Source organism: Trachemys scripta, chromosome 18 (genome assembly GCF_013100865.1).
Source record: "Trachemys scripta elegans isolate TJP31775 chromosome 18, CAS_Tse_1.0, whole genome shotgun sequence".
Classification (NCBI taxonomy): domain Eukaryota; kingdom Metazoa; phylum Chordata; order Testudines; family Emydidae; genus Trachemys; species Trachemys scripta.
In genome coordinates, this window is record NC_048315.1 from 4,547,515 (window position 1) to 4,563,749 (window position 16,235).

The 16,235-nt window shown below is 45.0% G+C and overlaps 2 protein-coding genes and 1 long non-coding RNA gene across 7 annotated transcripts in view; 2 read left to right on the plus strand and 1 right to left on the minus strand.

The window, feature by feature from the left end:
- The window catches only part of DOC2B (double C2 domain beta), a 147,822-nt gene extending 138,072 nt beyond the window's left edge, over positions 1–9,750 (plus strand). The window contains exons 7-9 of the mRNA XM_034752836.1: positions 2,270–2,351; positions 3,542–3,638; positions 4,823–9,750. Of these exons, the coding sequence (XP_034608727.1) occupies positions 2,270–2,351; positions 3,542–3,638; positions 4,823–4,959 (316 nt within the window). The 3' untranslated portion in view covers positions 4,960–9,750. The remainder of the gene's footprint in view (positions 1–2,269; positions 2,352–3,541; positions 3,639–4,822) is intronic.
- LOC117867644 overlaps positions 600–16,235 on the minus strand; it is a 28,587-nt gene continuing 12,951 nt past the window's right edge. For 2 of the 5 annotated variants that reach the window (XR_004643455.1, XR_004643454.1), the window contains exons 6-10: positions 14,431–14,476; positions 8,903–9,033; positions 7,562–7,612; positions 4,771–4,881; positions 600–918 (exon numbers count right to left, since the gene is read on the minus strand). This is a non-coding gene — a long non-coding RNA (uncharacterized LOC117867644). Of the gene's footprint in view, positions 919–2,987; positions 3,087–4,770; positions 4,882–7,561; positions 7,613–8,902; positions 9,034–14,430; positions 14,477–16,235 lie in introns of all 5 variants that reach the window. The other 3 variants (XR_004643456.1, XR_004643457.1, XR_004643458.1) reach the window with 3 other exon arrangements.
- Positions 13,796–16,235, plus strand: part of LOC117867643 (pinopsin-like) — an 8,418-nt gene continuing 5,978 nt past the window's right edge. The window contains exon 1 of the mRNA XM_034752846.1: positions 13,796–14,175. Coding sequence (XP_034608737.1) covers positions 13,827–14,175 — 349 coding nt within the window. The 5' untranslated portion in view covers positions 13,796–13,826. The remainder of the gene's footprint in view (positions 14,176–16,235) is intronic.

Below are 16,235 nucleotides of genomic sequence, written 5' to 3' on the forward strand. Positions count from 1 at the left end.
CTGAAGGGGCCGCCTCAGTTCGCTTCATGGTAAGGCCAGCCCTGCACTGAAAGTTGAAATAGTCACATCTCCTGACAGCTTAAGAGTTGGCACCATCAGACACATGGCCAGTCCCAGCTCCAAGGCAACTCTAGGCATGGGAATGAAGCTCTTCTTTTGGCCAACCCCAGTTTTGAAATAGAATTCATCTACCCTGAGAACAGAGCAATACCCAGGGCCGGTGCTACCATTAAGGTGAACTAGGCGGTTGCCTAGGGTGCCAAGATTCGGGGGCGCCAAAAAGCGGTGCCCCCAATTCTTTGCTCTCTTTCCCCTTCTCTTCTTACCGTGTTCCTCCCTGAGTGCACGGTCGCCGCTCCACTTCTCCCACCTCCTAGGCTTGCGGCGCCAATCAGCTGTTTGGCGCCACAAGCCTGGGAGGGGAGGAGAATTAGAGCGGGGGCGGCGTGCTCGGGGAGGAGGCAGAGCAGAGGTGAGCTGGGGTGGGGGAGCTGCCGCACGGCTCCCCAGGGGGGTGAGCTGGTGCCGGGGGGGGGGGAACTGCCGGGGGGGGGCGCCCCAGGGTGTGGGTGGGCGGGGAGCTGCCGCAGGGCTGGGGGGTGGAGGGGCGCAAGGTGGAAGTTTCGCCTAGGGCGCGAAACTTCCTTGCACCGGCCCTGGCAATACCTTGGTCAAAGAACTGCAATATCTGAGTCCAAGTGCCACATTAGCACCCTGTTTACTCTGAGTGCTTACTTTGAATGAGCAACATGCAAGAACATGAATGAATCCGCTTCCTCATGATCTGCCTCGCGCTTTGGTATTGCAGAATGGTTGCCAGGCACTGCTTCCACTTCTTGTGCGAGGTGGTGAAAGCCACCAGCAAGGTGCACTTCCTGGCCAGGTGACAATCTCTGTTCACACTTTACGTTACAGTCACTGAGAAGAAAGTTTGCAATGTTAGATTTATTCTTTGAATTTGATGCCATCTTCAAGTGTTGCTTTGGTAATGGTGTTAACACAGCAATCAATCACATTATGTTTTCTGCTTTTTACTTAATTGCTTTTTATGAATGGGAGTGTTTTTCATAAAAATAAATCCTTGGGGTTTTTTTAAGTGCTCACTGGCTCCGGCTGCATATTCTCCAAAGTAATATAATTCCCTGTTTGTTACCACACAGTCATTTTGGCAGTTGCCTATTGTGCTAACACAAACAGGAGATTATGGCTTCAGGGCATGACTAAGAAGCAGGAGCCGTTAGAAAAGTATGCTGTTTTTATGCATAAATCCTAAATACAAGTGAGATACGGAAAACATGAGAGGAAAACAGAACTGATTTTAAAGGCGCAGTGTCAACTTGAACTACGTTTAACTCTTCGTGAATCTTAAAAGATTTCAGGCTCAACACTCTTCCCTTACGATTTTATTTTATTTTTCTTTGCTATGTGTAACACGCACACAAACAGCAGAACAAACTGGCTCCACGCAAAGTACTGTCCAGCATATTTGTTCCTACTACTCTATTTAAAAGTGAGTTGAGGTGATGCTTGTAACATTAGTGGGTAAAAAACAGTTCAGGCAGAAATGTGGGGGTTTTTAAAGTTAGTATTTCTTTAGAAGGCACCATAACCTAGTGGACATTGCACTGAACTGGACCTAGGAACCCAACTCAAGATTTTTGAATGCTTGGGGATGGCAGTACTGATGTCTTTTCTCATTCACAAACGTTCTTTGTATCTCAGCAAGGATCTAGATTTGTGCCATTGGACATGGACTGGTACTCTACTTTAGAGTCTTTGATGCATGGCTAACTGGGATTTAAGCCAGCATTTCTGGAGGCAGGAATTATTCAGAGCACACTTGTGCAGTGCATGCAGTTCTAGTGACCTCTAGGGACTGGAGTGTGGTATGACCATTGCACTATTAGTACAATCTGAACAGCTGCTCAGGGCGAGATCAAGCAGTGCCTCTTTTTAAAGCCAGAGGCCAATATGCTACTTTCCACTGCTGCAACGGCTACTTTCCACTGCTGCAATGACTTTCACTCAAGGATCTCAAAGAACTTTAACCAAGGTAGGTAAGAAATAATACCTCCATTTTACAAAAGAGGAAGCCATAGCTCAAGGCAGGCCACTAGTTTACCTGTGGTCACACAGTGAGTCACCAGCAAAGCTGGGAATACAACTCAACTGACTGCAGGAACAACTTAGGTCAAACTTGTAAAAAAGAGATGCTGACTGTCAGCTAGATGGCTGTGTGTTCTGACCAAGTTCTTTATTATAATTACAGCTACTTGAAACCAGATGAGGACAAGAAATCAAAGCACAAGACAGCAGTGAAAAAGAAAACACTAAACCCTGAATTCAATGAGGTACTTTTGCACCACACTGTATTTGATAGCTGCTAAAATGCTGCTCTCTTTGATGAGCGCCTCATACATCAAGACGATAGGCCTATAAATCACATCAATTTCCCCTGCTGTGGGACATCCAATCATATTCTGTTTCTGCTTGCCTTTCTAAATACTTCTATTGCAATCTGAGCAGTGAATAAACACCCCTCCTCTGGCTGGGATCCTTGCATCTGCCACCCCCAATGGGTCTGGTGTAGAGGCACTTTATCCTCATCTCAGTTATGGAAGTGGACACAAGTCTGGTTTGTGCAGTTGTATTTTTCACATGAGCTCAGTGGTTATCTAGCCTGACTCATGCTAGTGCAGCTGGGTGCACAGCTTTTGTTTTATCTGCTTTGGTACTTCTATGGCCCCACCTCCATCATATCCAAGCATCTGACCGTCTTTAATGATTGATCCTCCTCACTTCTGCGAGGTAAAGAAGTGCTACTAATCTTCATTTTACATGCTGGAAACTGAGGCCCAGAGCCTCAGTGGTATTTAGATGTCTAACGTAGGTCAGGGCCTAAGGGACTTGCCATGATCATGCAGGAAGGTAATAGTAGAGCAGGGAATTGAGCCCCAGTCTCCCAAATTCCAGACTTGTGCACTCACCACTGGACAATCCTTCCTCATTCACCTACTTCTGTTAATGCAGGTGACAAAGAAACCTTGCTGTGCACCACTTGCTAGGTCTTTCCGTGGTAGGACCACCTGGAAAGGCCAATGGGTGTCAGTCATATACAATTAAAGCTCTCTCCTTCTCAATCGCCCGCTACACAGAGCGTAAGCATTGGCTCATGATTCACCTCCCTTTGCATATTTTTCGTCATTGTTAAATGAGAATTTCCCTGGCCCAGAAAACAAATGACACCGAGGGGCATATGCAGTGATCCCAGTAAGTAGATGCAATTCTTTATGCACTAGCTCCTCAGAGCCAACTGCTCCTCTGTTCCACCCAGCTGACATGCTCTGCAAGCCACTCAGTCAGTCCTATTAAATAGCACCTTCAAACCTTCCTTGTTGCTGTAGCTTACAAGCATTTTCTGTGAAACATTTTGATCCTTGCATTGGGGATGCTCTGTAAAACCACACTGCACTGCGCTAGCATAGCTAGAGTTTTGGAGATGACATGCTGCCTCCTGAATTTGGTTTCTTCTCCCCAACAGGAATTTTGTTATGAAATAAAGCATGGTGACCTGGCAAAGAAGACCTTAGAAGTCACTGTGTGGGATTACGACATTGGAAAATCAAATGATTTTATTGGTAAGTAAGATACACTTGAAGTAAGTTTAAAGCTGCTTTGGGCATGTGCCCTTTAACATTAATCAACTAAGGACTTGTCTATATGACCACTTAGCTTTGCGGCAAGCAGGAGTAGAAATCTAGCGCACACTAGCCTGCCCACATGGACCCTGCTGCAACACACGCAAATTCTGTTGTGTACTTTGCTGCCTTGCTTTGAAATGGGAGTAGATTAAAGTGCCCCAGTGAACTTGTATGGCAGGCGGATGTAATTCCCTCGCACTAAGCATTCATGTAGACAAGCCCTTACACTCAGCTCTGGCTTCCCACTTTCCTGTAGGACGAGCCTGTCTCCACTCCACCTTGATTTTCAAAGCCTTTTCTTCTGAAAGCCAGAGACGACTGAAAGTGGAGGCTTAATATGTCTTTGTTGAATGCAAAAGCTTCAAACCACCTTTACGGTATTTAGTGGTCATTTTGTTTGTGGCCATAATGATTTACGGCCCAGGAGAGTTCATTACCTCCTTATGCCTTTGGAATCAGAGGGGCATTTGCAGTCCCGCTCTGGGCGATCCTTAGAAAAGGACAAGCTGTTCCAGCTTCCATCTTTGCTACTCTGAGCATAGAATACTTTGGCATGGGATTGAACGGACTTTCCTTTGCTTGGCTAGATCCTAGCCCCACCCCTCCCCACATCCAGGGACCTGTTAAATCAAGATGGCAACAAATTAGACAAACAAATCACTTGTCATTTCACATTGTTGAGAGTATTAAACTCAGAGGAGGGGGGCAGCATCATAAAGGCAGCATGGGACAGAGGCAAGCCTGTTAGCAGTGCTTGAAAGACGTACTCCTTCCTCCACGCCCAGCTCTAAGTAAGTGGGGCCGGGATAATCTCGCCAGGAAGCTTTCATCTACCCACCGATCATGCTCGCTAGTAGCCACCACCCACCCAAGCTAAAAGGAAGAAAATGTACCTGTGTGTGAGAGTGAGGACTCCCTTGCCACTTGCCCCTCTAAACAGCTGTTTCCAATAGCTACCAAGGAGCATGGAAAGCTTTGCAATGTCACACTGCATACATCTCGCTGGATAGCTGAACAAGTGTCAGTAACAGACTTCTCTGTCTGTCTTTACTGGCACAGCTTGGCTTACCTCTGTGGAATGAGCTGACTCTCTCTCTCTCTCACTCTTTCTCTCTGCTAAGGTGGAGTAGTGTTAGGAATTAACGCCAAAGGTGAGCGGCTGAAGCACTGGTTTGATTGCCTGAAAAACAAGGACAAGAAAATAGAGCGCTGGCACACACTAACGAACGAGCTGCCGGGGGCCATCCTCAGCGATTGACCCTAAAGACAGGCCCGGGACCCCGAAGATAGCCCAGCTCTCTCTCACAACCAGAACCAGGAACAGTTCATGCCTTTGGACTTCTAGTTTACTTACTACATTAAAAGGGATACTAAGTCAGCAAGAAAGAGTGGCTTGGTCAGGCTGCAGGGAAATACCACTGAACAAGACACAATTGATTTTCTCTGTTCAGTGGGTGTGCTCCCCTCGGGTTTTCTCCTAGGTGTCTCTGAGCACCCCCTCTCTCCAACACACACATACACACGGTCAATTGAGAGAAAACAGGCCTGCATGCACTAGAATTGTGACTTATTTGCTAACTATTTGATATACTGAATTATCTTCTTGCTGCCTTGCAAAATGAATGGATCACTTTTTGTTTGTGTAACTACTATGAGCAAAAAGCATTATTAAACATGGAACTATTTTACTGAGGCGACTGTGCCACATTTCTGGTTGTCAATTTCTGTGGTTTGGGCCTGAACAGTCTTTATGCACTTAAACACTACCTTTTGGAATGATCGTCTTCTCCAATAATCTATAAGGACTGTTTGCTTTTCTTTCAGAAATGTAATGCTTGTTCTGTCTGATAATCTAGATGAAGTATACCAGTATGCTAAAAGGGCTGTGCAGCTATATAAGGCAATAGCTTCCTTATATAAGTCCACCTGGGAACGGTAAGCACGTGCAGCCTCACCAGGAATAATACAAGGCTTCACATTTGCTAAGAGAAGTTTTGATATTTAAGAAAGATCAGAAAATCAACAGACAATTCCATTCCAGCACTTACTCTTGCTCTATTACAGGCAGTGGGACTTCACACTAGCACTTCCATGCAGCTGCTATTTTTAGGAAACCATGAATCTGCCTTTCTTCCTGTCAAACAGCTGGTTTGAACAGGACTATTTTTCACTGAAACTTACCTTCAGATTTTACCGTTAGTGCAAACATTTCATTCCGGTTAGTGAGAATGAACAGAACCCCCGAAGACTTGCCACTAGCTAGAAGGGCAAGAAGAGGCAGACTTGATGCTACAGTAAGTGCCACGGGTCAAATTCTGCCTTTGGTTACATGCACAACAACCTTCATGGACTCCAGTGGGCATTACACACGTGTAAGGGACAGAGAATTTGGCCTTGTCTCTTCCTTTATTCAGCCTTCGTAACAGTGTATGTAACTCCATAACTCCCCAGGTAGGCCCTATTATCCATTCCTTTCTACAAATCTGTTCTTTGCATCGGTCTGGCTTCAGTCAGTGTCCAAAGACTTAGGCCCTGATTTTGCCCCACTGACACCATCGATAGTTTTGTGGGAGAACAATCAATCCCTGGTGGAATGTGCAAGTCTGAGTTATTGAGAGGGATCCAATTGAATAAAAAGCTCATAGCTCCCAAACCAAACTTCTCTACTCAGCCAGTCACACCATACACTGGATCAAATTTTCCTCTCTTTCTTTCATTAACCACACTGTTCTATTTTCCTAACCATGTCCAAGACAGTTCACAAGTTTTTCTGCAAACACAAGAAGTCACAAATGAGCTAAACTAACTGCAAAATGCTGCATGTTGTCAGAATTTTCAGAAGCCTTTAACACATGCATTATTGAAAAGGTTCATAGTTACATTCAAGTCTTTACTCTCTACTACATAGTAATTCATAAACATGTATTTTTGGGCTGAAGACCACTTTGGGGATCAATCAGATCTCTTTAGACCTACATTTATTTTTCAAAGTTATAATAATAGTACACCTTGTTAGATATGGGAAAACCTTCTTAGGTCTTTTTAACAATGTAATATTTGTAGTGAATTATGCAGATATGCATGAATTTTATTTGAATGCTAACAGTGTGTCAAGTTAGATGATCTCACCAATTCTCTCTTGCCCATGTATGTTACTTTTCCAGCACTTTAAAATATAGCAGGATATTTAGGGCTTGATTTCAGAAGTGCTGAGCCCCCACAGCTCTTACTGGAGTCCATGGGAGCTGCGTGTGTTCAAGGGCTCTGATAATGAGGCTCTTAGAATGGCCATGAATAATAGGGACTCTCCCTTTTTGTCAAAGTTATTTTAAAAGTACCGTTTGTTTAAGCATATATTTTGCCATAACACTAGTTTATGCCTAATGTGGAGTGGGACATAATGTGTGCATTTTTTCATTTTGTATTTGTCTTTTTTAACTGGGCTGTATATATAAATTGCATGCAAGATGGTTGTTGTCATGCAAGAACTTGTTAAATGTTTGATACCAATGTTTTGCTACAATGTGAAGGCTGCAGTAATTGTCCTTAACTGCATCCTACAAGAATTTTGTATTTCAGTATTATCTACGTGTACTTATTGTTGGATTTGTTAATATTTATAAATAGAACCCAAAATAAAAAGGGGAAAAAAAAAGGTGAATTCTAAAGGTTCAGCTTCTGAGTCTCCCCCTATTTGTACAGTAATCACATGCTCAGTCCACTATGCCGCATTTCAAACTCTCAGATGCTGGAATGACAATGAACATGACACAGACTTTCACCTCCTTTGAGGTTGTGTCAATTTTCACAGGCACTAGACGAATCATTTAGGATTTTATGTACTTTTTTTATGATCTTACCTTTTCAGAGCACTTCAGGGGCAAAAATTGCTCAGCGGCAGCTGATTCTACCTAGAAAAAAAAAAAAGTTTCTTTTGCCAGTTGTAAAACCAAGGGCCAAATCCTGCTTGTTTTGCTCATGTGAGGAATCCTACAGAAGTCAGCCGAGTGAAGAGCAGGATCTGGCTTCCAATTTGTAATGGGACAATGTTGGAATGTTACAAGTGCATCACTAAAAATTTTTATTGTTTTGTTTCCTTATGATTGTTTTACAAAACATACTGACCCCGACAGAAACTCAGAGTAGATATTCTCTGTGACATTACAAGTACCTGCTGGGTTCAAAAAGAGTTATGAATCCACCTGGGGGGCTAAGCAGCAGGAGTAGATGAACTAAGCAACAAAGAGGCATTTCCTAGTGGGGGAAATCAAAGGTGCAAAATTAAAACCAAGAGCAGAACGAGCTAATGGATTAATTTTTGGAGTTGGAACATCTGCATTTTAATCTCAGCTCTGCCGGTGGCTTGCTGTGTGGCCTTGGGCAAAGTCACTTAGCTGCTCTCCCTCTGCTTCCCCTTCTGTAAAATGATATTTATCTACCTCACTGGGACAGTGTGAGGTCTGTCCATCGCTTTGAAAAATTAAAGCACTACAATTGTGGGGGAAAAACCCAGAGTGGGGTTCAGAGGTTTCCACTAGTGTCACTAAAAGGAGTTATTTGGTAACATTACCAGGGAGGCATTTAAAAAGGAATATGGCTGCTCTGAGAGTGCTTCAGTGCATGGGTTGTTGGTTTTTTAACCAAATGGTACAACATACTCTGTGGCTCTTAAGACGATTGATAAATAATATTTCCAATATGCGGTAAGGAATGCAGTGAAAAATTTGTGAATTTCCTGTTCAAATAAAAGCTACATAAATGAGCAAGGAAATATTTCTAAAGTCATTTTATACAAAAGATGAGATTACAGCTACCTGTGGAATTCTACTTTGAGCTGAGTTCTGTAGATTTGGAAGATTTAACTTTATTTGCCAAGGGTTTATATTCAGAATTCAGGACGCTGAGTAGCTAAATTGGTACCAGAGGTGAAGATCCTATTTAGAGGGTGGCATCTAGCTTAGGGAGCACTGGCTCTTTAACAATACTAGCCTTTTTTATTCAGCAACTCAAATGAAGGCAGTAACTTTGAATTTCAAACCTTCTACTGAATAGTCTCAAGAGTCCCTTCTCATGAGTCCTTCTTTGTTACTGAATATCAAACTGCATGTGTTTTCCCATCAGTGTACATAGGACCAACTTATCAACTGCTTAGCCTAATACAGGATATGCAACTAAATGTATACTAGATTTGGACACTTAACTCATCTTGGCTAGCTATCCTCTGTTTGTTGCAAAGTGCGTGATTGTGTTCTTACAAAAAAGCTCCAGTTGCAAATCAGAAGTTTATGTGGCGATTCACAGCACTGTCAACTGCTTCCTGTATTCACACACTCTATAGACAAAGAAATAACTGAGCATTAGGCTTTTCTTGATATTGCTTAAAATGAGCTAAATGACAACAACAAAAAAGTCAGTGTCTATGTTTACACAGCTGCCCCAAATGCATTGCAGTTTCTAACAGTTAGTAGAGATTTTCCAGCCAGCCACAGCAGATTCTCAGCTATTCAACAGTCAGCTCCATAATGCAGATATTTACTGGATTGTAGAGTAAGTATGTTTTTAAAAACTGACGGACTGAATGGGCATTAATAGTGCTCCAAACCTTGTTTCCCCTCCCATCCGCCCCGCCCAAAGTGTCTGCCTTTCAGCTTTTAATCTAAAGCCTGTCTTGGTCTAAGGACAGCTTCATGTACTAGAGTTCTCCAGCTAGTACCCTGGGACAAATTTACCACATACATCTTGGAGAAGGTTGTTTTTGTAATTTTCTTACTTGTATCTAATACTCCTGCACCCTTATTCTCTGTGACCTCCATGTTCCTCCTGGGAATAGGGGAGATGCTTAGGTCTTGACTTGCATCGTAAAACTGGTTGGCTGGTGTTTTTATTGCAATCCTCTGTGTTTGTATTAATATTTGGTTGTAACATCAAAGGTTAAATATTATTTTTGGACTGAATTTATGAAGCAGGGAAGAGCATGTATTCTATTTAATGTACTAGGTTTGACTTGTCTTTTTAACAAAATAAAAATAAAGGCTGCGTATGCATTGGCTTTGGCATATACTATTAAAATCAAGATCTCCCCTCCTACAGTGCATTTTGGGTAATGCTCACAAATACCAAAGTTCCCAAACCTATTCCTCTTTCGTATTTGCTCATTCACACACAAGAATTAATATTTTCAGTACAGAACATACCTGCCCGGGACCAGCAATACCTGCTGTATATCAGAGCCACTGAAAATATATTTCATATGTAAAAAATCACTGAGTGACTGTTTCACAGCGTCATACCCGCAACGCTGGTGAATAAGATGCTACATATTAAATGTCATAAATAATTTGAGAAAGTCCCCTTAAAATATCAGATTATATTTAATTCCATCGCACGATCACAACGCCATTTGCCAGATCCTCAGCTGGTGTAAATCAAAGTAGCTGCACTCAAGGGAGTTGTACTGTATCTATTTACACCTGCTGGGATCTGGCTCCCAGGCACACAGGACATTGTACTGTGTTTTAAAATGCTTAATTAATTAATAATATTAATAAATTATATTGTAGCATGTAGGAGCGCCAGTCCTGGACCCCACAGTGCTAAGCGCTATACAAACACAGAACAAAAAGATGGTCCCCGTCCCAAAGAGAAAACAATCTAAGTACACGGTACTGCATCCCTGCCTACTCAACCCCACCAGAGCATTCGAGTGTGTAAGGCAGCCAGGAGCTGACCTCTCAGCTATGTAAAATGAGGTTGATTTGTGAACATATAGAGACTCAAGAAATAGACTCCACCTACCTTCCATTATAGCTAATGCAGTTAGAGACACTGTTGCCTAGTGGATAAAGCACTGGAATGGGAATCAAGGGCCATAGGTTCTATTTCTGTCTCTGCTACCGGCCTACAGGCTGATATTGAGAAAGTCAGTTCTCCTATCTGTGCCTGAGGATCCCACCTGTAAAGTAGGGATAATGATACTGACCGCCTTTTGAGATGTTGAGATCAATGCATAACAAGCACCATAAGAGCAAGGTATTATTATTATTTATACAAAGCCATGTTTTCAAACCAGCCTCTGGCACTAAATAATTTGCAGGCACAACACCCAGATATGGATTTTTACAAGCCTGTTTGCAGAAAACAGTCAGTAGACATACCAAGTGTGTGTGTGTGGGGGGGGCATGATTTCAAATACAGGGTTTGAAAGTTTGTCCTAAAAGATTAAGAGCATTTCTGTGACTCCATGCAACAACTGGTTTGCAGTCCAGGGAGGTATCACTAAAGGGGACAAAGACAAGGAACAGAACATTTAGACTCAATATCAGAAAAAACACCCTAACATCAAGATCTCATTGACTGTGCAATACTCTCCAAGGGCAAGTGGGAGAAGCCCCCTCACTTGAAATATTTAAAACTGTACTAGACAAGCAATAATTAATCAGGCATACGAGGGCTGGGAGCATTAACGTTGCAGCTATCTTTTCACATGCACATTGATATTTTCACCGTACAGTAACAAACTCTAAGGAGGATGTTTTCAATAGGACCCAAGGGACTTAGGTGCACAAATCCCATTCAAAGTCAGTGAAGACATTGCTCCTTAGGCACTTTTGAAAACCGCCCCCTAAATCTACCAACTAACGCTGCCAAGCTGCATATAGTTTGTATTCTGCTCTTTGTCTCTTCCTCCCCAGCAGGTTTGGACAATAAATCTCACTTCAATCAGATCATTAGAACAGCTCCCTAGCTTTGTAGTACCGTCAGTCTAGGTAAGACATTTCATATATATTCTTTTCAATTCAGTTCTAACCTGTGTCCTCTATTAAAAACACTGAAGGCCCAATCCTGCTGCAACCTTACCCACCTAAAATTCCCATTTATATAATTTGGTAGCTTTGGATGCAGAACTGGGCCCACTGCTCTGTTCTTTCCTTGCTGTTTGTTAATATACAGTCAGGAAAAAACTGAAGCGCTTCAAAGGAAACTGTCCATTGAGCTACAAAGGCGAAGATGGTCTAAGTACGGCACTGGACTGAGATGCAGCAGAGGTGGCTTGGATGCCTAGTTCTGTCAGAATCATTCCTGTGTGACCTTGGCCACATCACTTAAGCACAGTGTCTCAGTTACCCTCCCCCCCTCTGTAAAATGGAGACAACTGTTCCTTTCTTCACAGGAATGCTGGGAGGCTAAGATCATTAACAGGTGTGATATAGTCAAACACTACAGTGATGAGCCTCAGAGAAACATCTAAAAGTAAAGTTAGACATCTATATTTGCAAACAGAGGGCTAGTGGCCATTTAGAAACCTAACTAGGCCACAAATCTGAGCACTGGGTCCACCGAGACCAAGTCTGAAAGGGTTATTGTGTGGTTCACTACCCACAGCTTCCTGAATAGCAAAACTGATTTAGCCTGCTTTAACCAACCTCATTTATCTCTCTCCTTAATCTTATATCTACACTGGTATTACAAGACAAATACACAGTCAGCAAGACTATTTCCTGGCACGCACTTGAGGACTACAGTAACTCAGCCAGAGGTTAGACGTCTATTACAGGAGTGGGTGGGTGAGGTTCTGAGGCCTGCAATGTGCAGGAGGTCTAGCTAAAAAAGTCTATGAGCGTGAGCAGGCCTGCGTTGGTCTCTTGCAGGCTGGAATCTCACACACATGCCTCTTATTAACACACATCTCACTAGATTAGGACCACTCCAAACCAAAACATACCAAGGTGGTTTGATTTAGCTGCAAACCCCTCAGCAGCTGAAGCAGGCTCTGTTCTCAAAAACCCTATTAAAAAAACACAAAAGGAGTCCATGAAGCAATGGCACACACTATATGGGACAGCCTTGTGTGCCCAGCTATTTCATTACCAATCTATGAAGCCAGCCCTTTCCTGGTTTACAATTTTGGTCATTCTGATGAGGACATAAACTGCTCTCTGTGCCTGACCTTTCAGCCAGAGAAGAGCCCAAGGGCTTCTTTCCACTGGCCACTTTAAAGAATTCACCCCAGTGTTAGCACATTTTGGGGCTTCCTGGTATCAATACCCAAATGAGCCAAATGCAGTCCCAGCCTCTGATTTTGGGACGGGGTGGTAAGTGGTAGGAAATGGAGAACATGATTTCCCCTTTGGAATCACAATTACCCTGCTGCAGTACAGGCATGTCACAGAGCCTCTCTGAGCCAAAACCACAGAATCTCATTTGGGCCCATTGCAGGTCAATATACTGAAAGATGATGTGCTCTTGTTTAGGAAACGCTGACCTTCTGATGACGGTGTGTTCTGTGCAGAGTCACCAGGGTGAGCCAACCTAACCTAACACCACTGGTACACAGTCAGCAAGACCATATTTCCTGGCAAGCACTTTAACCAAAAAAACTCCACTGTCTCTCTCATTAGAGACCAAGCGTATTTATTCACAGACTTACAACATCCAGGACTATTCTGCTCCCTACACCCCCTAGAGGGACCCTTAATGCTGATTGGTATAAGCTCACTGTTTCCTAGTGCTTCCCCACAACTGTTGTTTTATCCACCTGTTGTCTATAGTCTTATATGTAGATTGCAGACTCTTTGGGGCTGGTCCTCTCTTTGTGATATGTCTGTATTGCATCCAGCTCCATGGGGCTGGGCCTCTAGGTGCTAGTGTCAATACAGACTAATTAATAATAATATTACCAGAATTTATGTATTTCAATTCCTGCACTCAAAGCCCACTGATTGAAATGCAAGTTAAATACAATAACCACCATGAGCACACAAGAGATTGTGATCATTTATATGCCAGGCAACTCAAATACAACATTGGTGGGGATTAGGCTCTAAAAAGGCTGTGTTTATAAAAATGTGTCTGCAGCCATTAACATTACTAGAAAAAGCACAATCAAAATCCACTCATTTAAATGATGTCGCTTTCACCCGTCAGATTGTGAGTGACTCTCTATCCCCTTATGAGTAAAGAGCTGATTATAAAAACTCTGTATTAAAACACCTTAAGCCTTTTTAATCTACAGATCCTCTTTGGGGTCCCTAAGCCCCTGGCTTTATAAAGAGGGTCTGTTGCCCTTTCAGATAGGTCACCTGCTTTGTCTTTGCAGGTGTATGTTTTTCAGCCCCTTGAAGAGAAATGCAGGTTTCAAACACTTCTCAGGCTCCTGTGCAACACGGAACTCCCAGTGCCTTTGATGGTCCACAGTGGCCTCACCTGGCTCCCAGAAGCATCTACACATCGGTGGCTGTGCTCATGGGCATCGTAGTGTTTTCTGCCTCCTTTGTGAACGGTTTGGTCATTGTAGTTTCCATCAGGTACAAGAAACTCAGATCCCCACTGAACTACATCCTGGTGAATCTGGCTGTGGCTGATCTGCTGGTGACTTTCTTTGGAAGCACTATCAGTTTCTCGAATAATATCAATGGCTTCTTTGTGCTCGGCAAAAGGGTGTGCAAATTTGAAGGCTTCATGGTCTCTTTAACAGGTAAGGATGTTTACAGAAATCAGCTGGCTAATCTCTTTCTCTGTCTTCTGCTAGTGCAACTGCACTTGATCTAAAGCTGGTCTAAGACTAGAGACTATAGTAGCAAGTGTGGCTCATTAGTTGTTCTTGGCCATCAAATGTCTCCTTGCCTCTTCTCAACCCATAGAACAAAGACAGGGTGTTATTCATGATGCTGAATTTGTTATTATTCTGTATGCTCACAGGCACGGAATGGGAGAGTAGGTGCTTACTCACCTGGGGAGTTCAGAACACACTGGCTGAGCAGATCCTCAGGTTTGGTCTTGGGATGTGTTTAAAACAGGAAAGGAAGAAATAGAACATTTTTATATCACATGTAATTTATCATAATGACATACGTTGTGATTCCATCACTTACTGCTGCCCAAGCTGCTAGGTTGGATGTTCATGGGCTAACAAGGCAGAATGGTCAGGTTTCTGGTGATGGTATTGGTACAAAAATGAAGAAACAAGCTCTCATACATTTTGTTGTGAACAATCAGTGGCCAGCAGAGTTGTCTCTGTGTGGGCAAGGGGCACTGAAACGGGGTGCAGGGCATTTGCCCTGATGTCATTCCACTCTGCAGTGCTTTTATATCAATTGTAAAAAATATTTCTATGAGCATCAGGAACATGATGCATAAATTCCAGTGTCATGGTGGAAACACTCCAGTGGAGAAATTGCATTTCAGACACTCCTGCAGCTGGCAAAGCAAACCATACATAAGAACATAAGAATGGCCATATGGGTTAGACCAAAGGTCCAGCCAGCCCAGTATCCTGTCTTCCGACAGTGACCAATGCCATACGTGGTATCACAGGTGTGTGCATGGGGTGTGCCAGGTGTGCACAGGCACACCCTAATGCAGGGGTGGGCAAATGGGTCCACTCTCCCGGTAGCAGCAAGCCGCTGGCCCCTCCCCCCCCCTCCCGGGCCGCCCCCCCTCCCCCCCCCCCCCCCCCCCCCCCCCCCCCCCCCCCCCCCCCCCCCCCCCCCCCCCCGCCCCCCCCCCCCGCCCCCCCCCCCACCCCCCNCCCCCCCCCCGGGCCCCCCCCCCCCGCCCCCCCCCCCCCCCCGTGGGTCTCCCTGCCCCGGAGCATCCCTGCCTGAAAGAAAGCGGCGCGGGCCTCTCCCGTGCCTGCTTGTGTTGCTGGTGTAGCACATTCCTGCTCAACTGCTGTCTGCTGCCCCAGGGTCCTAGTGCCCCCCATTCCCTAATGGCAGGGCAGGCTGCCCTTACCCTGCCCTTCCGCCCTAGCCCTGAGCCTCTCCAACACCCCAAACCCCTCGACTCCAGCCCCAGCCCTCATCTACCCTAATCCTCTGCCCCATCCCTGAGCCCCCTCCTGCATCATGAACCCCTCATCCTCAGCCCCACAGCCCTCACCCTTGCACCCCCTCCTATCCCCAAACTCCCTCCCAGAGCCTGCACCCCCTCCCTCTGCACCCCCTCCCACTTTCAAACTCCCTCCCAGAGCCTGCACCCCTCACCCAATCCTACTCTCCCACCCCCAGCCCAGAGCCTGCACCCTCACCCCCTCCTGCACACCGACCCCCTGTCCCAGCCCGGAGCCTGCACCCAGCACCCAAACTCCATCCCAGAGCCTTAGGCAGGTGGGGTGTGGATACTAAGGGGCGGCACTCCGGCCGCTATTGGGGTGGCACGTCTGGGTCTTCAGCGGCAATTCGGCGGCAAGTCCCTCTCGGAGCGAAGGACCTGCCGCCAAATTGCCACTGAAGAGTGGAGCGGCACAATCGCACTGCTGCGGCTTTTTTTTTTTCCCCCACTTGGAGCGGCAGAAAACCTGGAGCCAGCCCTGGTTGGATAAGGGGTGGGGGCAGTCAGGGGACAGAGAGCAGGGTGGATTGGATAGGATCCCAGGGGGGTGGTTAGGGATTGGGGGGGTCTCTGGAGGGGGCAGTCAGGGAGCGGGGGAGGGTTGGATGGGGCATGGGAGTCCGGGGTCTGTCAGGGGTGGGGGATAGATAGGGGTCAGGGCAGTCAGGGGACAGGGAGCAAGGAGGGTCCGGGGGGGGGGGC